Here is a 24,525-nt window from a genome sequence, read left to right on the forward strand (position 1 = left end):
ACTGCTGCATCATTTTTACAATTCTTACATTTCATCTTCTTTGCCAAACAAACCTACAAGTACTTCTTTCCATGTGAATGTTTCCAATCAAATTAATTTGTTTAAATCCAAATTCTTAATCCTTGAGAACTTGTAGTTGCCATGTTGTTGGTATTTGCTTGTAAATAGTAAATTCTCAAACAAACAAACTATGGCAGGTATTTAGTTTGAGGAAATGTACTTCACTTTCCCAGCTGGGGTGTTCAGGGATATAGATTATCCCCTTTTGCCCTGTTCATGAATAAATGTTTGAAAAAGCTAAGAAATTTCTTCTTTTGGAGTCCATAGAAAGTTCTGTTAATACATCTTGCAAGATTTGATAAGATTAGTAAATGTCTGGAGGGCTTCGAGGCAAGCAAAGGCTCAGACTTTCAGTAATTGAGTTGGTCACTTCCATGATATTGATGTAGTTGTAAAGAAAAGAAGCAAGATGGCAAGACCTTGTCAAACCATGAACTAAAATGGTTGACAGACCTTTGTCATGGCTACCTGGTGGCAGGGATCTAATAATCCAATGCCCAGGCTAGGGTGAATTGAACAACCCAGAGAATTAGTTGTGTGTGTGTGTGGGGGGGGACAGATCCCCAGTCTGCCCTACTAGGTCTTGTATTTATTGTTTAGCATGAAGGTTCCTGGTGATAAGAAATCCTTAGTGCATTGGTCAATCAGCATTGAGCTATCGATTTATAATTGGGTGGTGATGTCCCAAGTTGTTACAACACAAATTTCGAAAACAAATATTATAACCATAATATGGCAATAACAAATATTTTTTTTCAAATTTTGTTAGATGGGTCAGTATATCAATGGAAATTGTTCAATACAATTTCTAAGGTCTTATTTCGTTAAAAACAAATCTCTTATTTGGCCTCAATTTCAGATGATCAGTTAAGTTACAGCAAACAGAAGAAACTTTATTCATACTGATGAGATTGCTTTATTGCTGCTCATCTTTTGTTCCATTATATTGTGACATTGATGGAAGTCAGTTATTAAATCTGTGATACAATCTTTACTTGCAAGAGGTTCCTTTGAGAACATCCTTACAGTTTGTTTATAGTCCTTACATACCAGTTCTTGTGTTTATTCTTTGTTGTAAATTTATTTATTTTTGATAAGTTCAGTGTGATGTTTGGGTTAAAAAAAAAAATTGAACTGTTGAATGCATATCCATGTGTAGTTTAAAATTTATTATTCATCAATGGACATAAAGAAACTTAATTTAGTAAAAACTGTTAATTTAAAAATGGAGAATAGAGCTAATTAGAAATGTACAGAAATAAAGTGCATCCAAATGTAAAAGTATATTTTCATGCTGACAACTAAGGACTCAAAACAAATAAGGCTTCTGTTTTCTTCTGCTATAAAACCCTACTTGAACTCCATGTCTGTAGTACTTATCAGTTTTAGTGCTGTGATTTTCTAAATGTTTTTGTGCTAATTTATTTAGAGTGAATGCAATTATGATTAGAGATTGACTGATTTCATCGGTAGAGACAATCAGTATTTGTACTAAAGTCAATGGTTCAACCTTCAGTTTGAAAGATATTTTTAGTTGAGTGAAGAAGTGAACTAATTACAGAACTTAGTATCAGCATTTGTCAACTATAATAATGACACTGAATGCCATGTTTGTGGTATTGAGACATTGTCATGTTGAACAGCTGTTTAGGGACAATGTGGTAATAATACTTATTTCTTTTCTAGAATTTTAGATCAATTAAATATATGGAGTTCTTACAGTTTGTTTGTGTTATGTATCTTTAATTTTTTTCCTTTAAAGTGTATGTAATGACATCAAGTTTTAAAGAAGTTTATTTATGCCCTTATACAAAATATAGTTGTAAATGAAATGCTGTTTTAAGAATGTTGTTTTTGTATAAACTTTATTAATAACTAAACATTTAGATATTTCTAATCCTAATTAATCTATCCACTTCAGTAATACTTGTTATTCAAAATGTAGCTGCAGTCTATGGTCTGTATTCAAGTTTCTTGCTTGTTTCTAGTACAAATAGCTTGAGCATTTTAAGGCTTGTGATGTAAAAACATATACAATTCAAAAAATGACAGTTGTTTGTAAAATTACTTCTGAAGTTCACAGTCATAAGAATATAAACTGAGAGAGGGAACTGTTTTCTTTCTAACAATGTTTGTTATAAAGTCCTCTGTCTCTTGTTTACATGTTGTATATTTTTAATAGTTGCAAGTTATTCTTTTTTCAGTCTCTTTCGCTTTACAAATTCTCTCCCCTACAATTTGAAGTTAACAAATCCTGTGGTGTACTTTGTAGTCTTTCCAAAACAGCTGTAAAAATTTGATGAAGGGGTATAGAGGTAACCTGAATATTATGAATACCATCTGTTTAAATTTTGTTAATATGTAATGTATTGTTTCTTTCAACAAAGTAGGCTAATATTTTATTCTTACTGTAATTCTGTAAAAGGTTCTGACATGAACACATTTAATCACTCAAATTCAGGGAGTTACACAGAACTCTGAATGGTTTTAACTACTGTGCTTATAAACTAATTTGGATTATGAATGATAGTAGGATTTGGGATATTGTGAGTTATAGCACTTAAATCATAGCAATGTTCAATTTCCATTAGAAATGTTTTTTCATCAACATTAGTTTGACTGTTTTAGTTGTATAATGTATCCAAGGATAAGGTAGGTTTACAGATATTTTCCCTTTTTAAAGTATCCTCTTTGTGCTTTCCTTAACCACGGTGTGATGTTTCTTGTTTTATTGGTGGAGTTTTTCATTTTTTTGTCTTCATTGTTTGTTATATGGTGCATAATATTTTCATATATACTTCTGATGCATGGACTGGGGGAATCCGACTCATGTATAACTTGTTACAAGAAGCATACGAGTCGAAGGTTTCTAGGTATGAAGATCTAGCACCTGAAATAAACGATTACAGGTGCTACTTCTGTTGTTTTTCACACTCTACCAGTAGGTGCCTGCTATGCTTGGTTGCCTGTAAACACGGAAGTTCTAGCAGTCCTGGACATTAAGTCCAAATATGTGAAGAGTTCTTGTGTGGGCACACAATCCTCTATATGTATGCAAAAACGGCTCGTTTGGGTTGAGAAAATATTTTATGTAGAAGAGCGAACAACGTTTCGACCTTCTTCGGTCATCGTCAGGTTCACAAAGAAAGAAAGAGGAAGCTGACTACATGTTTGGAAGGGGTTGTGTAACTGAGTGTCGGAATGTAGAGGGCGGTGTTAGATGTTTAAATATATAATTTTTTTTTATTATTATATTTAATATAGGTATAAAGGCGTTCCTTTATATTGGTTTATTTTGGGTTTAAGTTGTTGTATAAGTAAGGCTTCTTTAATTTTGCATTTGTTTATGTTTGTTTCTTTATTTAGTATTTGAGTGTTTTCTATGGTTTTGCTTTGTTTATTTGACTTGCAGTGTTTGAAAACGTGTGAAGGTGACTTTTTATGTTCTTTGAATCTGGTTTCCATTTTTCTACTTGTTTCTCCAATATAGAAGTCGTGGCAGTTATCACATTGTATTTTATAAATAATGTTGCTGTGGTGTTTGTTAGTGTAGTTTTTACATAATATGGACCTCAGTTTTGTGCCTGGTTTTTGAATAAATTTGGTATTAACTGGAATGTCATATTTTGTTACTAGTTTTTGCCAAATGTTGGTTATTTGTCTGCTGATGTCGGGAATATATGGTATGCAGCAGTATATGGTTTCGTGATTTTTTGATTCGTGAGATATATTTACTTTTGTTGGTTAATTTAAACCAATACACACAAATCCAACAAAGACACACGAGACGCAACTAAACAAATTACTACTGAAAATGAAAAAAGCCAACACAATTTCACAAACACTTTATTCCTACCTACGTAAAACCGACTCACGCACACCACAAATATACGGCATCCCCAAACCTCATAAACCAGATTGTCCATTACGACCAATAATGTCCACATATGAATCATTTAATTACAATCTTGGTAAATACATAGCATGGGCATTCTCCAAATATGTAACATCAGCCAGCTCATTCATCAAACACTCTTTTAATTTCAATTCTAATCTAAATCAACTTGATCATAAAGCCTTAATGGCCACTTTCGATGTTATATCCCTCTTTACAGAAGTTCCAACCACTGAAGCCTGCAAGATAGCCTTAGAACTCTATATCCGAGACTCTAACCCAACTATAGACATTCCGAGCAGCCTTCATAGAATTCACCACGATAAAGACAAACTTCATGTTCAACAACCACAACTATATACAAAAAAAAGGCCAAAGCATGGGCAACCCAGTATCACCAGTTCTAGCCAATATTTTTATGACACAAGCAATTAACATAGCATTACATCCACCACTATACTGGTACACATATGTAGATGACACGGTTGCGGGATTCAAGTCTACAGAAGACATACTTTTTTTTTTTTCAATCGCATTAACTCTATACATCCCAACATTAACTACACATGTGAACAGGAAAAAAGCAATCAAATATCATTTCTTAACCTCAAAATTACAAGAACCGACACACAATTCAAAACAGAAATCCACCGAAAAATCACCCATACTGTACTATACATTCCTTGGGACTCAGCACATGAAACAAAACAAAAACTCAACATACTAAGAAACCAAATAAACACAGGCATAAAACTATGCTCACCAGATAAAATTAATGAGAATTAGACAAAACAATACTTCATCAACATCAATAAGTTTATTCCACAAACCGTAGGAAACATTATACGCACACACACCTAGACAGAAAGCAAAATCTACCAACAAAAGTAAATATATCTCACGAGTCAAAAAATCACGAAACCATATACTGCTGCTTACCATATATTCCCGACATCAGCAGACAAATAACCAACATTTGGCAAAAACTAGTAACAAAATATGACATTCCAGTTAATACCAAATTTATTCAAAAACCAGGCACAAAACTGAGGTCCATATTATGTAAAAACTACACTAACAAACACCACAGCAACATTATTTATAAAATACAATGTGATAACTGCCACGACTTCTATATTGGAGAAACAAGTAGAAAAATGGAAACCAGATTCAAAGAACATAAAAAGTCACCTTCACACGTTTTCGAACACTGCAAGTCAAATAAACAAAACAAAACCATAGAAAACACTCAAATACTAAATAAAGAAACAAACATAAACAAATGCAAAATTAAAGAAGCCTTACTTATACAACAACTTAAACCCAAAATAAACCAATATAAAGGAACGCCTTTATACCTATATTAAATATAATAATAAAAAAAAATTATATATTTAAACATCTAACACCGCCCTCTACATTCCGACACTCAGTTACACAACCCCCTTTCACATGTGGTCAGCTTCCGGTCAGTTACCTCTTTCTTTGTGAACCTGACGATGACCGAAGAAGGTCGAAACGTTGTTCGCTCTTCTACGTAAAATATTTTCTCAACCCAAACGAGCCGTTTTTGCATATATATTTCTCTACAAGTGGGTTTTCTCGACATCACTGATAATCCACTATATGCTTAACATCCTATGGAAAGCAAATTATGAAGAACATCTTGCTTGGTAAGAATAGTCGACTTCATTCGAAGTATCACCATATCAAGTCCTTCATGTTTTTAACATCCGGTATCTGTCGGTATAGTTGACCCTGACCTGAAATTGAGTAATTTGAAATATCAATAGCCAAATGCCTTGTCATCTAATTAGTGATGCACATAAAAGAATTAAATGAGATTCCCACTGTCCCTATCTACTATCTAGCAAAACCACAGCCAAGAAAATAGGCTTGGAAAAATCAGCAGTGAAAAATACGTGTGTATGTTTGTGCTTAACGTGTCAGGGAATGATGATATTTTATTAAACTTGAAATATATTTGTGTGAGTTTCAAGTATTCGTACTATCTGACCCTGCTGACTCAAAATAACCAGATTTTATGTTTGTATTCATACCAGTTAAGTTACTAATTTATGTCAGTAGATACTGGTGCACTCAATAACTAGAAATACTCTTTCCTTCATATTCAAAAATAACTTAATATATTAATTATTTTGTTTGAAAGAACTAACTAATGTATTAATAGGTGGTATGTAACTTCATAGTGTCTTTAATAGAGGATCTAGAAATATTTGAATTCAATTTTTTATTATATAAAGCGAATATGATCTATTGTTATGGTAGTGGACTTCTGTGAAAAAAGAACCTTAGGTACACTGAATTTTTTCTTTGTGTTGGAATGATCACCAAATTTATTTATTTTTTTCAGGTTTTCATTTTTACTTTTAACCAGAATATGTAAGCAGGGTTAACTATTCATCTTGTTTATTGGTTTTAATCAAGTATGAAAAAAAAAAGTAACTTTCACAAAATGTTCCAAATATCTGACTTTATTTGTGCCTTGATTTTCCATGCTTTCTTGCTATCCAAAAGTTTGAAGATGAAAAAAAATCAGTGACCATTAAAAGCGTTATGAATAATATAGTATGCCTAAACTCAAACACCATTTGATGGTTTCAGTGACAACTCTTCAAACTTAAGAAAAGTTCTGTACCCTTTCATGTCTGGAAATGAATGTTAAATTTTGTGAAGGTAAGTTGTACGAGAATGCTTTGAAGATGTCTTCAGGTGCAGTGTTTGTTTACCAGTATGTTTGAACATTGTCATAGCTGCTTTGGGAAATATGTTGATATAATTTGTCTTACAAGTTGTAAAAAAATATTTCATCTCAAAAGTTTGTAAACAGTTTCAAATTCTTTACATAAAATGTGTTAGGATCTGAATTACTTTACTTTAGATGAAGATGAGAAATCTCATAAAAACCGTGATTGAAACATGCTTTGGTTGTTTTGCTCTAATACTTAAAAGTATGGTCATATTCTGTTGGGTGTTTTGTAACAATCATTTTCTGCTAAGATAATTACAGAAGTTGAAACATACTTAGAAACAATGAAATGGTAAATGTATAATCAGCATACTTGAGAGAGTAAGACCCCAGACTGTTCTAAGTACTGTGTGTTAAGAGCATATAAACAATTGTACAGAGGAGCTAGCTCTGGTATATTAACCGGACCATCTCTCTGGTCTTACTGTATTGGTGAAAAGACTTGGGATACGTGTATAAAGTCCTCATTGAGATATGGCAGTGACAATTTTAAACCAGTAATTCTCAATTGAAAGACTTAAGGGAGAGATTGTTCTTAATTTTAATACCTGGGTGTTATATTTTATTTTTAGGGACACATCATTGTCCTTTGATTTAGAAATGTAATATAAACAGTGATGAGAAATTAGATAAGTGAATTTGGAAATTACTTTGAATTAAAGTTAAAATTCATCATTTTAGTTTAAAATGTGAAATTTTGTGTGTATGTGCAAGAAATATACTGATTATATGTGTAGTACTTATCCGTTTGAATTTGATTTTTTTCTCTGAATATCTCATGCTTGGTTTTTAATCTCAGAGTTGCAGATATTGAAATTGTACCATTGCCATGTGTTGTTGACATGAGATCAGTAAACTTTACTACTTATTTCATGTGTCTAAATAGATTGCACATTCACTATTGCTAATCATGGTTCTTATACATCAGTTTGTTATACAAATTGGTATAGCATAAAATATGAAGCTAATAATTCATATTTTAGTAGTGTACAAGTTGTAGGTTCTTAATTTTATATGGCAATGTTTAAAAAAAATCCAGAATTTCTCCCAGGTGAAGAAATGTGACATTTTCTCCAGACATTACCTCATTTTATTTACCACCCCCTCAATAGCTACAACATTTAACAAATTATGCATTATAAAATTCATTCTCAGACAAACCATAATTTTTATAGCCTTAAATCTTGTTTGGTTACAGAGCCATCAAATAGAATATCTGGCCCATCTTGCCACACCCACTTATTAAATCCTCTCGTTCAGGATTTGTTAATAGATCTCTTCTACTTTTAAAACTACATTATAGAAAACCATGCTTTACAACATCAAATAACCTAGTACAAGCTTCTTTCCCACAGGATAGATAATGGCTAGCTTGCAACAGTTCTTGTTGTGTTATCAGAAAGCCAGGAAACTTCTGATGGTCAGGGAATATTGCCTAATTTTTGCATGTTGATATTCTATGTTCTTTGGTGCATTCCTCCCATTAAAATAAAGTGTCACCAGTTGACAGCACAAGAGTGTAGAAGTACTTGATTTAAAAATATTTAACCAGTGCAATAATTATGTTAGTGGACTTCCTGTGTTAATTTTCACAATTTTGTAGCATTGAGTATTTAGTGAGATTCATTTCATAAGTGGTTGTATTGTTGGGGAGCTAGACTTGCAATCTGAAAGTTCAAATTCCTGTTCCACCAAATGTACTTGCCCTTTCTGCTGAGGGGACATTATGATTTACATTAAATCCTGCTATCCATTGGTAACAGTAGCCCAAGAGTTAGTGGTGAGTGGTGATTGTTACCTGCCTTTCCTCTAGTCTGTTACTGCTGCAGCAGGTACAGCTAGCACAGATATTCAGTTATTCTAATATGACTTTAGAAAGATGTGTCTTGTGGACAAATTCCTATGAGAACTCTGTCTGTTAGTGATTCATTAGAAATGCTATTTTTGTAAAGTCTGTAATCTTAAATGTTACTAAATCAAGAAAAGTAAAAAGCATTCTTAATGTTGTATGCCACACTGTGACTATTTCAATACATTATACAGGCTTCCTCCATGTCCTAGCAGACAGTTAAAATCATAAGACCAAACATTTTACTAGCTACTGTTAATGTTTTGTTATAATAACATGTTTAATGTGGTTATCTATAGGGAGGGAAACTCTGAAAACCATCCTGTACTTTTGATTTTGCAGTAACTTATTTGTGAAATTTGACTACTTAATGTCCTTTATTTGTTCTTACAGTAGAAAGAATGTATTTGTGGACTTTAATGTGACCTAAACTGCTGTTAGAACATTTACAATATTGTCAATACAAAACTGTTTTCCCCCTATGTAATTCTGAAGAAAGGAGAAATAAAATTATGAATGAAAAAAGTGAGGTCCCAAATTAGTGAGAATATCATAGGCTTGCATTGAGTTTGTTACTTGGAGTTAAAAAACCAAGCCTAAAATTATCTTAGTCCCAAATTAGTGAAAATATCATAGGCTTGCATTGAGTTTGTCACTTGGAGTTAAAAAACAAAGCCTAAAATTATCTTAATCTTTATCTGTATTATTAGTGTCTCCTGATACACTGAATCTGATGTCTACATTTCAAGCCTGCAGCTCAAGAGGAACCAGGAGCTAAAGATATGCTGCTGAGTCAGTGAGGAATACAAATGTCAACAAGTGATAAAAACTTCTTTTCACCCATCGCTGCTATTGTCGATGAGAGAAATATTGACTGTTTTGATTTAGTTCAGTTACTTCAGTAATTCATATTTTGGTTTTGAAAGAGTTGCAGATATTCCAAATTGTACCATTGACAAATGTTAGCATCAGAGCAGTAATTTTACCTCTTGTTTCATGTATGCAATACAATTTGTATGTTCACTGTATTAATATTCATGATTCTGATGCATTAAAGGTTTTTAAAATGTTGCATATCACAATCAATGAATGGGGTGGATGATATGTGGGAATCAGAAGAGGAAGAAAAGGTTCAAGTAAATCCACTGCGAGCCACAGTTCTAACAATGAAAAAGATTTACTTCAAGATAAATGATTAGCTTAGTATATTAAAACAATTTTTTGGACAAGTTGTGTAATAATGAGAATTTGTAAACTGTCCCTCATAGATTTACAAAAATGTTTGATACATTTCTATGTTACATTTAAACTATTTATTACATATTGTCCAACTAATGTTTAAATTAGGTAAGCATGATTCTGGCAGAAGCAGTAAATAGGATCAAGAACTATATATGCAAAAACGGCTCGTTTGGGTTGAGAAAATATTTTACATAGAAGAGCGAACAACGTTTCGACCTTCTTCATCGTCAGGTTCACAAAGAAAGATAACTGACCGGAAGCTGACCACATGTTTGAAAGGGGGTTGTGTAGCTGAGTGTCGGAATGTAGAGGGCGGTGTTAGATGTGTGAATATATAATTTTATTATATTATATTAATATAGGTATAAAGGCACAAAACTGAGGTCTATACTATGTAAAAACTACACTGACAAACACCACACCAACATTATTTATAAAATACAATGTGATAACTGCCACGACTTCTATATTGGAGAAACAAGTAGAAAAATAGAAACCAGATTCAAAGAACATAAAAAGTCACCTTCACACGTTTTCGAACACTGCAAGTCAAATAAACACAACATAACCATAGAAAACACTCAAATACTAAATAAAGAAACAAACAAATGCAAAATTAAAGAAGCCTTGCTTATACAACAACTTAAACCCAAGATAAACCAATATAAAGGAACGCCTTTATGCCTATATTAATATAATAAATAAATAAAATTATATATTCAAACATCTAACACTGCCCTCTACATTCCGACACTCAGTTTCGCAAACCCCTTTCAAACATGTGGTCAGCTTCCGGTCAGTTACCTCTTTCTTTGTGAACCTGACGATGACCGAAGAAGGTCGAAACGTTGTTCGCTCTTGTATGTAAAATATTTTCTCAACCCAAACGAGCCGTTCTTACATATATTTCTCTGCAAGTGGGTTTTCTCGACATCACTGAGGATCAAGAACGTTTATAAATCATCTTTGTGTGTTGAGCATTTTTATTAATACATTTTACCTTTTCTTTGTCCCTTCCAAAAAAAAAACTATTTGAAGTTTAAGTCATGTTGCATTTTTAAGACTATTTTAAGTGTGGGGTTTGGAAGGTACCAGTTTTTATTCCTTTACTGTAATTTTTTGGCCATATTTTGTGATAAATATTTCTAGTTATGCTAGGTTTTCAACAGGAATCAGACTAAAAGCAACTATGATGCTGCAAAAATAATATTTAAAAAAAAAACAACTTGTATTTTAATTTGAAACATATATACAAGTTTAAAAGTATTTTATCTATCCCTAAATAAAAAATATTTTCTATTAGTATTCATACTAAAATTAACTCAAATCTTCTTGAAAGATGATGTATTTGCCCTCTAGCCTTAATGCATCAACTTTTTTCCACATTTAATAGTGAGAGTAGGACTAGGGACACCTATTGCTAGGGTAGAAATCATCTCCTGCTAAGATAGTTATTTTTCTAACACTGGTTAGTTGTTTGAGTTTTTAAATTTAAATAAGAAAAGCCTGGTGAAGTATATGAATGGTAAATGCTGGTTTTAAAGAGTTAAATTAGTTTAGTTCATAGGATGGAACAGCCTTAATGGACCAACAGGTCCCCTGTTCTAAAATGTCATGTTAGAAATACTTTCTTCCACAGGAAACATTCTATTAAGCTACATTTTTAATGAAACAAGTTATAACACTCAGATGAGTGAAATTTAAAAGTTACATATGGATTGTTTCAATATCCTCTACATTTGTAGATCAAATTACATTAGGTTCAATGATAAACTTAGTCATTATCACCCTTCATCTGTACACAATACAAGACCAAAAGAAATACATCACTAACTTCATGAGTTGGTTAATATTTCATTCTCCTAAGCCATGCAACTGAAAAATTTGTACAAATCTAAAATGTGTGCTACAAATGAAACTAATTGCAGGCATAAATATTAACTTTGAACAAGTTGATTGATTTACAATTAGTAGTTTCAAGAATTGTGTAGAAATTCTATGAATGGAATTATGGCAATTACAAAATAAAATAGGGCAGAAATCTACTGGAAATTTTAACAATATTTCCCTACAAATTATATTTTTTTGGACAGTAAACTACAGCATAGTCTATTCCTACCTGATTTAATAACTAACTAAGCTCCCCTTTACTGAACCCTTTAGTTGAAATAACCTTTTTTCCATAATGGGGAAAAGAAAAAAAATCCATCAGTCCATTGCTATCCAAGGATATCAAATTCCCCATTTTGAACCCTTTGGTGGTAGTCCATTGCTATCAAGAATCTACTACATAATGAAACAGCCACTTTAATGACAATTTCATTTGTTTTGGAATAAAGAATAGATTTCTACAGGCTCTGCTACAATGGTTTTCTGTTATATATGTGATTTTCTGCTAAATAAAGTGTGCAAGTGCTTTGTTAGTTGAAATTCACATTTTTAACAAATGTTATGCTTAGCCATATATTAAATTGGTTTAATCTGAGTAATAGATGTCATATGAACTACCTCAAAAGGTGCAAGTATTAGTTACAAAAAGGATTTGAGGCATAAACAATACTTTAAAGCATTGTTGTTTTGGTTATATATATATAGTAAAGTATGTAAGAATCTACTGAAAGTGTTGCTGCTATCACTCTCCCATTTCAGTATCCAACACTTGTGGAAGTGCCACTTCTGCAGTTAAAACTGCAAGTCATTTGCTTTTCTCCACTTTGGACTGGAACAGAATATCCAGAAATGATGTACAGAACTCTACAATCCACACATACAGTTTTTGAAGAGTAGTGTTCTACCTTCCATGCTGTCCCCAGTTGTATGGTCACTTTATGATTGACAGAATATTATACCTGGATTCTATTGTTGATGGGTTTTCTTTGAATGGAGGTTAGTACTAGTGGTCATTGGATTCCATGATAAATGCTCATGATCTGCTGAAGTTCAGACAATTATTGAAGGAGATTGCAAATATTCAAGATTGTTTCAATGCAAGGTTTCTTGAGCTATTTTTACTTTTAAAGTGTCTATAGATGATTTGATAAGTTTGCTCTGAAAGCTCCAGTTACAATAGATACAAGTTTCTCTAATGTAGAAAAGAAATTTCCCCAAAAGAGTGCAAAAGTAGCTGCAATACAAGCTAGGATTGTAGGATAGTTCCTGGAGTGAGGAGTGGTTTTCTTCTAGTTATGTTTCTCATAGTTCATACTTTGATGGGAGCTTCTGCTATTGTTGGAGAGTATTCCAATATTATCAGTAACCTGATAAAGATATTCTCAGAACTTCTTGGAGAATGTTTACCAAATGTTGCACAAACTGCTTGTTCTTACCCTCTAATTTAATGATAAACTAGAGGAAAGGCAACTCATTACTAATTGTTAGGCTATTCTTTACATCTAAGGGGACTGCCTGTTCAAAGTTGAGATTCAAACTTTCAGTCCTCAAATTGAGTACCTTAACCAGCAACACATTCTAGAAGGAATTTATTTTTAGTTTTTGCTACATGACCTGGGTGCCTAAAGCTAACATGATAAATAGGAAACCATATGTAAAAGTGGTTGGTATGGGTAGTGAAAGCTCTACATAGAGGAGCAAATGTTTCAAACTTTTTCGGTCATTGTCAAGTTTTTCTCTACAAGTGGGTTTTCTCATTATCTTGAAACCACCTAATCATATACAAATATTTGATACTTACATATGATTGTGTGGTTTCCTGTTGATTCCATTATTCAGCTACAAGGCCTTCAAGAATTGTTCAGCTCATGAAGAATTTTAATAGGAAATAGCATAACAAGAACATCTAGTGAACTTTCAATGTTAAAGACAGTTTTAAGAATAAGCTTTTGAGAGATGCACTTTTGAACCTAGGATTGATATTTTTACATGTAGCTGCACCATTAAGTAACTTGGCTCATGACAAAAATTAATTTGTCTACTCACAAATTTTTAAGCAGTGTGTGAAGACAGATTTTAAAATACTTAAGTTGTTTGGATTTGATAGTCAAGTTTATACAGTTTAATACATGGGTTATTGCATTCTGTAGAAGTCTGGTATTTACACTTTGTTTTAGGTAGTTTCTATTAAAAGTTAGATGGAGAATAGTTACCCAGGTATGTTAATATGGTATTATAATTAAATCATGTAATATTAAATACAAACAACTTGTATTAAGTGGAAGTTTGGAGGTCCTAGAATTTAGTTTTGATGTACATATGAATCTACACTTTGTTACAAGATATTGCTAGGAACAAAGTTTATTTGGAGATGAAACAATACAACAACGAAGAGAAAAGAACTTGATTCAGTTAATGTTTAGAGAAATATTTTTTACTGTCAATAGGGTTAGGCTTCATAGCATCATCTCCAGGCTTCCAGCCAGCAGGGCACACTGTAATATTGAATTCCAAAAGTGATTACTTAAGAGGAAGAAACTTAACATTTATTTATTGACTGCTTTATGTATAAAACATTTTAAAAGTATATTTGATAATCAGGTTATGGCCATCCGTGTTATTTATCAGGTAAGTGTTAGTTATATTAAAAGAGGAACCTACCTTCTCCATGCTTGTCAGTAAACTGGAATGCTTGCACTAATCTTAAAGTTTCATCCACCGAACGACCCACAGGTAGATCATTGATGGTTATCTGTCTCAGATTCTGATGGTTATCGATGATAAAAAGTCCCCTGAGATCATAGAAGAGTGGAGTTACTCATATCGTATGGAATCCATTAAGCTTAATGACAAGTGGAATTGTTAATAAAATTAATAGGTATATTGCTACTAAGGAATAACAAAGTATGTCACATATTCAATTTATTGTGACAATGAAGAATAGTGTTGAATAGCACATGTAAGGAAGGTGTTAGTTTATTATCAGAGGAAATTAAAAATGTGAATTAAACCAACCTGAAAGAAATTCCTTCGTCATCTTTTAAGACACCATAAGCTTTGGAAATTTCCAAACTTTTATCTGACAGCAGTGGTATTTTCATTTTTCCCAAGCCACCTTCTTTTCTTGGAGTGTTTACCCTTAATTTAAAATAGTATCACTGATAGTTTGTCTAATAATTTAGACACTGTCTTGCGTGTCCTTAATCCAAATTTAATTTGGAAGCAAAAACAATTATCTGCAAACTCTTATAAAAAGGGACAACTATTTATATAACAATTTTTAGTCCAAATATTGTGTATTAATTACCAGGTTTTATGTGGATCACTCAGACTTACCAGGCTAGATGACTGAAGTGACTGTCAGTGGAACAAGCTACTACTTCACAATCAATGTTTTTGAATTCCTCCACCCGGTCACTGAATGCAATAATCTCAGTGGGACAAACAAATGTACTAAATAAATAAAATAAATCTGTAGTTCAGTTTGATCAAGTAGAAAGAGTATAAATAAAACAAAGGATAGAGTTTTATTCAACAAAAAATATGGAATTCAATAAATCAGCTCTCGCAAGACTTACAACAGTAATTAAAACAGGTTTAAAATAAACTGTAACCAGCAATGCTGAGTGAATTACACCAGCTTTAAGAAACTTATTTTTCCTCTTACAACACTAATGACCCTTTAAAGTAATAAAAGGCCAGAATACCCTTGTTGAAGTGTACAAGGGTTAATACTTACAAGTCAAGTGGGTAGAAGAACAGAACAAGGTATTTTCCCTTGTAATCTAACAGCTTGATTTCTTTAAATTCACCATCAATTATAGCAGTCCCACTGAAGTCAGGGGCAGGTTTGGTGAGAGCAGGGAGTTTTCCAGACATGATTTAATGCTGTTAAAAAATAAAAAAATTGACTCATACCTACACAAATAAATTATTGATGGCAACATTACATATGCACACACACACACACTATATAAAGATGGTTTACCACACCTTTGTGGTCTGTGTATTGTAGAGAAATAACAGGAAGAGGATATTCTATTTTAAGATAGATCAACAGGGAATTTTTGCATTATTAAACCTAATATTTTGTATTACATATCCTTACATATATATTGGTTACTAGAGCTTAAGATTAATGAATGTTGTACTCCATAAAATAATCTTAAGATAAATGAGTTAGAAATAAATAACCAGTTATTTAAAGTTAGATTTTGTTGGTGATGATAAAACAACAAAAAAAGGTTTATATCTTAAGTTGAATGACTATTCTTTGAAGAGTTTAAATATTCAGGTCTAATTTCAAAACATACTACATAGTGGTTTAAGACACTTAACATTCACAATTATGGTGTAATTATTGCTTGCTTGTACATACAGAAATCCAGGATTTGGTCAAGTTTTATTATTGTTGCTGCATATATATTTGTGGGAGACGGACATTCCTCTTTCTCAGGTATTTATGATGAAATATAGCATTATTTTCATATTTCCAGTATTTAACTCCCATATATTGTTTTCACTACAGAAAATCTAACTAGCTTGTATTTTCTTGGTATCACTTTATGTAGTGATATTAGAAGATTCATTTTTATAAAAAACTTGTTTTGCTAGAAATTCCTAGATACAAATATTTAAACAGTGGTCTCATATATAAAGAGAGAGAGAGAGATACCAAGAATACACACCTTATTGTTTGTTAAATATAAAAAAGTTCCTTAAAAACCTTATCACATTTTGTATGAAGTTTGTTTTCCAGTAAGCAGACACCTTGCAGCTTTAGTTTTTTTTTTTTAATTCTCAAAATAAATTATTTTACTACTTGTATCCACCATGAAAATGTACATAGTGGTAAGACATAAGAAAACACTAAATCTAGAAAAGAAAAGCTTCGAGGTTAGACCATACCCTCTAGTCAGCTTTATGCAAGTATAACCACACTGAACTCCAATATTTATTAACACCATCTCATTTTAAAATTAAAGTTAATGATGCTATAGAAATATTGAACTACATCTTAAATTGCAACAAGTCACTTTATACCAATCTATCACTTTTATTATTATAGTGTACAAGGTTTAGAATCCTACAGTTTATCTTATAACTTCACCTATCTCACTTCAGCTATCATGCTACTTATATTGTTTTAGCAATGCAGCTTGATTTCACAAATATTTAGGTGTTGTTCAAACTACTGGTGGATTTTCAACATTTACATTGAAACAATTAGCATATATTAAACGGAGGTATTTTGAGAAAATAAAGATACATCCTTTAAAAAAGCAGAACTTTGTATACATAACAAATTTAACTTTACTTTTTTTTTTAAATGTTCAAAAGATTAAATATCTGGACTATGCATTGACGACTTTTGAGGTCTTTTGATAAAGGGTGCGCAGTTGAAGTTAAGGCTTCCCGTATATAATTTTCGTTCACAACTAGACTTCACAGTCGTTTCCCTTCTTCGTTAGGGGCTGACAGGATCAGATAGTTATACATGGACAGGTAGTCAACTTTACTTCAAAGTTCTTCAAGTTGCTTCGACTCGGAACAAAATAGCTTTTACAGTTTAGTTAAAACAAACAAAAAAAATTTCAATAGTTTCATCTGTTACTCTGAAAGTTTTTTCACGAGTATTACAACATTGTGCTAGACTTGTCTATATTATGGATTGATCTGCAGCTTTCGTGACATACGAACATTTTCAAAATATGGCGATAATTGGGCTTGCCGTTCCTCGCAACGCCTAGGACGAATTTGCATTTAGGAGCAAATATGCGAATAGAATAAACAAAGATTATTTAAAAGTTAAAACTTAATTCTTACCCAACCATTATACACTACATAATCTATGAAAGATGCCCGCAAAACACTATGCCACAGGAGGTGCAACTTGCAAGAAGTTTTGGCGCCAATTTTCCGACGAGCTTTACATAATATATACCATTACCCGTAGTTACAGTGTATTAGTATAATGATAGTTAACTACCAAGATCCTGAAACGCAAGAAATTTTAAGCGTATAACAACCACGATTAGTTCTACTAGTACTATTATTAAAACTTATTAATGAACTTCGAAAGTTTGAGTTAGAAACCCAATTGCCTAAAAATAAAAACCCTAATAAATATTATTCCTTCATACATATAAAAAAAAAATGTGCATTGTAAACATACATGTAAAATAGTTGACACTAATAGTACTTACAGGTTTAATATAAAGAATCTTTCACCACTGTATACTTTAACCTCACTCGCAAGAAATCAGTAAACCCAATGAAAGGTCTTTATAGGCGGCGTGAATTTAATTCAATATCTTCACGTGACGTGACTCAGCAAGAATATGGCGGTGTCTTCTAAGTCAGGGTCTGAGGTAGCCATTTTATTTGAATAAAATTTTTTTTCTGAATTTTGTGTATTTGGTTTAATATTAAATTATTGATAAGTCTTAATATTTCCTGGTAACATTCTGCGTAAATGCACTGTGTATTTATTTTATCTTATAAATAATATTTCAAACTGTAAACTATAAAACAAAATATTTCGTGTATTTTGCATATTGCTCAGGATACCCTTCTCATACAATTCTGTCAACTCTGCCGTTCTTAGAATAGTATATAAAAATATATTTATGGTAAAATATAATAAGTAATTCCAATTTATTTTGGCTTTTATAATCCCTACCTCACTCTCTCTCATCTTCTTTACTTATTTACCATACATGTGGTATTGATGGACAACTACAAAGTGGAAAATTACAGTATCTCCATACACATTCAACCGGTAACTGAGTTACGTTGAACGTTACAATTTCTAGGTTAGTTTATCAAGAAAATACAAGGGTTTGCCACTTTTACAAAAAACAAACTGTAGGAAGAAAAGCGCTTAGTATTCCAAGAATTATTAACCGTGAATAACGCAAGGTTACACAGCGTCTCTCTTTTTTTGTTTTGGCTGATAGCTAAAATACTGAAAAGTTACAATTATTTATGTATATTATTTTCTTAACTAGTGTTACGTGGGTGGAACATATAATGATGCTAACTCTAAAATACGAAAGAAGAATGAGAGGCACAGAGATTTGCAGATTTTTGTAATAAAATTAATTTATTTTATATTGTATTAAATGTTAAGACGCAATAATTCAATTTTTAGTTTTATACTGTAAAAATGTTTATAAGACTAGTTAAATAGGAATAAAAGTGCATCTGTTTGTTTCTATATAGTATTCCCTCGCTATTCGCGGGGGTTACGTTCTTTACCCTCCGCGAATATCGAAAAACCGCGAATATTGGATGCAGTTTTAAAACTTCTATGTATGAGATTATATACGGCACTAAATGCTTCCCAGACACTTTCTAAAGACACTCTTACTCATTAATACAGTAATAATGTAGTAATATTGCATGCAGTCATGCATTTCACTAACGTAGTAATGATAATGTAAACACATTTTAATTTTGTACTGCAACAATATTTTAATCAAAAAGAAACGTACATGGTATAGTTACCCATACTGTATTACTGTACCGTAAAGTCATTTTCTATGCGTACAAAACATGTATTAGAATTGACAGAAAGTGGAACAAATTTAAAGGCAAACTTAGACAGATAAATACAGTACGAACAGTTCAGGTAATAATAATACAGTACAGTACAATTCAGTAATAATTGTTTGATAAAGACGTCAATCGATAAAACTGCTTGAGAGAGTAAATACAGACATACCCTCGAAAAGCGCTTTTAGTCTCTATGACCCGGTTTACCGAGCATTCGTTTTTATGACGCTAGCCTGGTATACCGGCATACGATGCGATAGGGTTAAGAGCCTAACCCGCGAATATGCGGGGCCGCGAATAGGTGAGGGTATACTGTATATGTAAAAACGGCTCGTTTGGGTTGAGAAAATATTTTACGTAGAGGAGCGAACAACGTTTTGACTTTCTTCGGTCATTCTTTTTTTCTTTGTGAACCTGACGATGACCGAAGAAGGTCGAAACGTTGTTCGCTCCTCTACGTAAAAATATTTTCTCAACCCAAACGAGCCGTTTTTACTCATATATTTTTCTCTACAAGTGGGTTTTCTCGACATCACTGTTTGTTTCTATGTTTTAACTCTATGCTTATGAGAGGCAACCCATAGTCTTCATAGTCTCTTCTTACCATTCCCCCTAAAAAAAATGGACAAAGTTAATGGACAATATTAGCTTGGGAAGGTGAAATAAGTTTACCCCCCACACACACACACCAAGCGCCAGCCTTAGGCATACTTTAGTCACGTTTGAGTGTAACTCCTTTTCATGTTAATCTCTGCCATAAGCTTCTGTTCTGGTTGCAGACCATAAATTTCTTAAGAGCAATTTACAAATGCATAAGCAGACAGTTTTTGTGTGTATTTTCTTATAAAACCCTTTTATTTAGATATTGGAACGTTGATCAAAGAATAAAAGTTACAATTTTATAACAAAAAGTAATGACCATGAAATCTATTAGACGTTAACTGTGATTTGAGTATTTAAACATAGTTTTCTCTCTAGTACAACGTGAGGTGGACGAAGTAATATACTCTGTTCCAAAATATGCTGAACAAGTCATTTCTTCTATCAAAATACACTTGAAATGATTGACAATGGACAAGTTAATATCATTAATTGAAAATCTACCCAACTACCTAATCTGTGCAACCGAGCTATTATTGTTTGATAATGAGGAACTAGCTTTGAGGCTAATTTGGAAACTGCTTAAATGGGTAATAAGGAAAACATTATTACAAGTTTAACATAGTGACAAATGTACAAAACTTCGCAAAGTTTTTTTATCACCAGGCATTATACGCTTTAGTTTTCTTGTACGTTAGTTTGTGACAATAAGCAGTAAATAGTAAAATTTTTAACATGAATAGTTATAACTTTTCAATCTTTGAACGAGAGTTCTCACAGTTATATTAAGTAATTTACTTGGACTATCACCACGTTTTTTAAGGGTTTTTTTTTCGATGGCCAAGCTGTCGGTTCAATTACCTAAGCCTTCTACAAATGCGAGATGTTGAATAATCAACAGGATCAAACGGAACAATTCGAATCACAAGTTGCCTAACAAACATGAAAAATAAGAACGTACCCTAAGTAGTAAGTACGTCTGAGCCTAACAAATTAAAATAAAATAATGTTACAAGGTTAAGAAATGTGGTGATAGTTCAAATAAATTACTAAATACAAATAACTAAAAAACAAATGTAGTATGTACTGAAAGTTTAAAGTAATTGTGAATTTCTAGAATACATTCCTTTTACTATTAACGTTTCTCTGTCACAGTGTGCAAGCTATGTAGATAAGAAGTAAAAAAATGTAATTTAAATATTAAATACAAATCCGAATTTTGTATAATTACCGCTAACATTTTAGACAAGTTCAAGTTCTGGAAATCTTTTGCTATCTAGTGTACATAAAACTATGTTTTAGTGTAAAATTTGAATGGGCGGGTATGGATCGAAATGTCACGATCCGAATTTCGAAGCTGGACATGTAGCTGAATATACTTCAGCTGTGGAGGGAAGGGAGGGGGGTATTTGGGCCTGAACTTTATGGTATCTGGTCTTTCTGTTTAGTTAATGTATTGCATGATGTGTTGTTCTGCATGTAGCTTTGCGCGAAATTCAAAACAAACCAAGTGTTCTGGTTGAAAATATCAAATATTTGTATAAAATGTTATTATTGATTATCGTAACCTATAAAGAAAATACTTGAAACTGTTAAAATGTATTCTCAAGACGACTGTTACGAGTATTAAAACTATAATTAAAATAGAGTACAGAACCACATTTCGATCTTCTTAGGTCATCTTCAGGTTAACAAAAAGAGTTGCAAACTGTTCTGTACTTTATTTTAATTAGTTTTAATACCTTGAAGTACATTGGTGAGAGAGCACAAAACGTATGATAGACACATGAGAAACGATTGTCTAAGTGTTTAAGTTAATTTCATTTTGCTTCTCTTTATCATAATAAACATCACGATACTTTACCGCCTGTGTCCAATATCTTTTGTGCAAAGACTCCATCAAATGCAGAGAAACCGACTTCTCCCAAGAGCAACGAGACAGGTCTGTAGAGAAACAAGAGATTCGACAATATATTTATTACAGAGTAGTTCTGAATTTCTTAAGAACCAAAATTTGTGTGAATGAAATAAGGAGACTAGGCGCGATGTAACACACATATGAACAAATTATATTAAGTCATTAACACAAACACAGTGTGTGTGTGTGTATAGTTGTTTAGGATGCTACCAGCTGCTTTTACTGGATAGCAAACTGTTTTTCTACAAACTTTATCAGTTAAGATCGAAAACCGGGCTAAATACACATAATGCTACTTACTTGCATTATTCACATGAAATGTTATTCCCATTCAATCTCAAAGGGAGGTCGTAACCTCGAGACATCATTTGACTTTCCATTGTTGATATACTTTCACAAAGTACAGCATCACAGACATAAAGCATATGTACAGACCAGATAATATCTTATAAGAATGACAAAGAACAAAGGCATTCAGAGCAAAACTAGTTAAATTACTTTTTACTGCTACTCATGTGGAATCGCATACACTAGAATAATTATTTTGAATAAGGCTATATTAAAACACGAAAGTCGGGGCGTCGAGAGGTAGGTCGGGCCCGGGGGACATTTATGTCCCCGGGCTCCTTTTTGAAGTCTTCATAAATTCGTGGTACATTCATAGGCGTATGAAATTTTTTTCTGGTGGGCGGAAGCCAAATGTGTTGAGAATTTACATTTTTAGAGACAAAGTGATTTCCCGCAGTACTGCAATATTTTCTAAAGTATGTTATGAAAATGAGAATACATAATTCTTTATCCCATATTTCCCCGGTCCTCCTAATTGATGCTGGACCCCAGGACTGTAGCCTCCCCCCTAACCTCCCTCTCGTCAGGCCTGAAGATGGCATAAAATACATTGTATTAATGTGTATCAAAATTTTCATCCTCAAGTTTCTGACATTAATTTTAACTTTAAAGCCAATAAATATATACACGTGTGCCTGCCAAGCAGTATGGTTTTGCTTTCCCCAATACTCACTTACACACATGTATACACAAAAGACGGCACAACCCTTTATCAAATATTAGAAGTTTTTTCACAGATGTTTCAAGCTCTAATTATGTGTCACATTAAGTAGCAAGACAGTGATAAGAAAGAATTCTTTCTTTATATTGTCAGCCTCTAAAGAAGACGTGTGAGCGTTAAAAAACGTTAGGCCTAGTCAGCAAGTTGGTAACGACGATAGGGGGACCGAGTGAAACTAGCTTTCTAGTCGTTTACTGAGTTTTATTGCATAATTTAGTCAAACATTAAATATACCTAAGCCAATATCATACCTGGACTTTGGGATTATTTAAATCTTTAACGACGGCCATCATCAAATGATGCTGCTCGCTACAACATTCCCGTCGTTTAATGGTTAAAATAGTCGAATTTTCAACATTGTTCACGGCTAGATGTATTGTCTCTAAAGGCAATGGTCCGGCATGGCCAAGTGTGTTAAGGCGTTCCACTCGTAATCCGAGGGTCGCGGGTTCGAATCCCTGTCGCACCAAACATGCTCCTCCTTTCAGCCGTGGGGGCGTTATAACGTTACGGTTAATCTCACTATTCGTTGGTAAAAGAATAGCTCAAGAGTTGGCGGTGAGTGGTGATGACTAGCTGCCTTCCCTCTAGGGAACTAAATTAGGAACGGCTAGGGCAGATAGCCCTCCAGTAGCTTTGCACGAAATTCAAAACAAACAAACAAACAAACTCTAAAGGCAACTTGAATAGATAATGACTCCGTCGAAGACGAGATTCACACACCTAACCCTATCTAACTACCTTCTTTGTTATCACAGTGTATTGTTTAAATAAAAGTCTACAGGCACAGCTTTTGCGAGTGGATTATTTTATTTTTCTAACTTTATAATAACGTTTCGACCACTTGTGTTTTCATCTTCAGGTAAACTATCGTTTACTCTATAACTTTCAAAACCATTGCAACTGTTGCGTGCGATCCTGTGTAGTGACTTTTTAACCAGAGCATATTGTATGAATTATTGTGCGAGCGTTTTGTTCTGATTTGTTAGTAACTGCTGTTTTTTTCTATGAGTGTTCTCGTTATATAACATTTTAAAGTTGCTAATATTGATTGAATGTTGATTTTTTGTGCTGTGTTCGTAAATATGTGATGGAAGATTGTTATCTTCTATGATCCTAATGTTTATTATGTAACTTTTTGCTTAACTTCAAACAAAACGAACAAAATCTAATGTTTATGTTGCTTCCCGTTTCGTCTACGTGAGCGCTATCGCACTGATATCTGTAGATGCTTCCGTCGTGGAAGTTGTCAGAATAAACCTTTTTTAGATGACCTTAGATTTTAGTACTCAGTTTTGAGTAAAAGTAACCTTACAATTTGAATTGTTTTTTGTTACTAGTTTCTAAATTTTATTAATTACTTGGTTACGTTTGTTTGTTTTGAATTTCGCGCAAAGCTACATGAGAGCTATCTGCGCTAGCCGTCCCTAATTTAGTAGTATAAGAATAGGGAAGACAGTTAGTTATCACCACCCACTGCCAACTCTTGGGCTACTCTTTTACCAACGAATAGTGGGACTGACAGTCACATTATAACGCCCCCACGGCTGAAAGGGCTTTTTGGTTACATAGCCATGGTATGATAAGACACCTGTTAGTATGCTTGAATATATGTGTTTTGTTGTTTCCCTGTCGTTTACGGTGTGTCATCTTCCTTTTCTTTGTTTACCGTGTA

The 24,525-nt window shown here is 32.9% G+C and overlaps 1 protein-coding gene and 1 long non-coding RNA gene across 2 annotated transcripts; one reads left to right on the plus strand and one right to left on the minus strand.

Annotated features, from left to right (window-relative positions):
* Positions 1–4,718: 4,718 nt before the first annotated feature.
* Positions 4,719–9,645, plus strand: LOC143257031 (uncharacterized). The gene is made up of 2 exons (XR_013031664.1): positions 4,719–5,628; positions 9,285–9,645. It is a non-coding gene; the product is annotated as an uncharacterized LOC143257031 (long non-coding RNA).
* A 4,404-nt stretch (positions 9,646–14,049) lies between these two features.
* LOC143257032 (peroxiredoxin 2-like) lies at positions 14,050–18,072 on the minus strand. The gene is made up of 6 exons (XM_076515111.1): positions 17,913–18,072; positions 15,446–15,594; positions 15,043–15,159; positions 14,722–14,844; positions 14,368–14,498; positions 14,050–14,201 (listed from the first exon to the last, which is right to left on the minus strand). The coding sequence occupies exons 2-6, from the start codon at positions 15,583–15,585 to the stop codon at positions 14,119–14,121; spliced, it is 594 nt and encodes a 197-aa protein (XP_076371226.1). The 5' UTR covers positions 15,586–15,594; positions 17,913–18,072; the 3' UTR covers positions 14,050–14,118.
* Between the last annotated feature and the right edge of the window lie 6,453 nt (positions 18,073–24,525).

Source organism: Tachypleus tridentatus, chromosome 7 (genome assembly GCF_004210375.1).
Source record: "Tachypleus tridentatus isolate NWPU-2018 chromosome 7, ASM421037v1, whole genome shotgun sequence".
Classification (NCBI taxonomy): domain Eukaryota; kingdom Metazoa; phylum Arthropoda; class Merostomata; order Xiphosura; family Limulidae; genus Tachypleus; species Tachypleus tridentatus.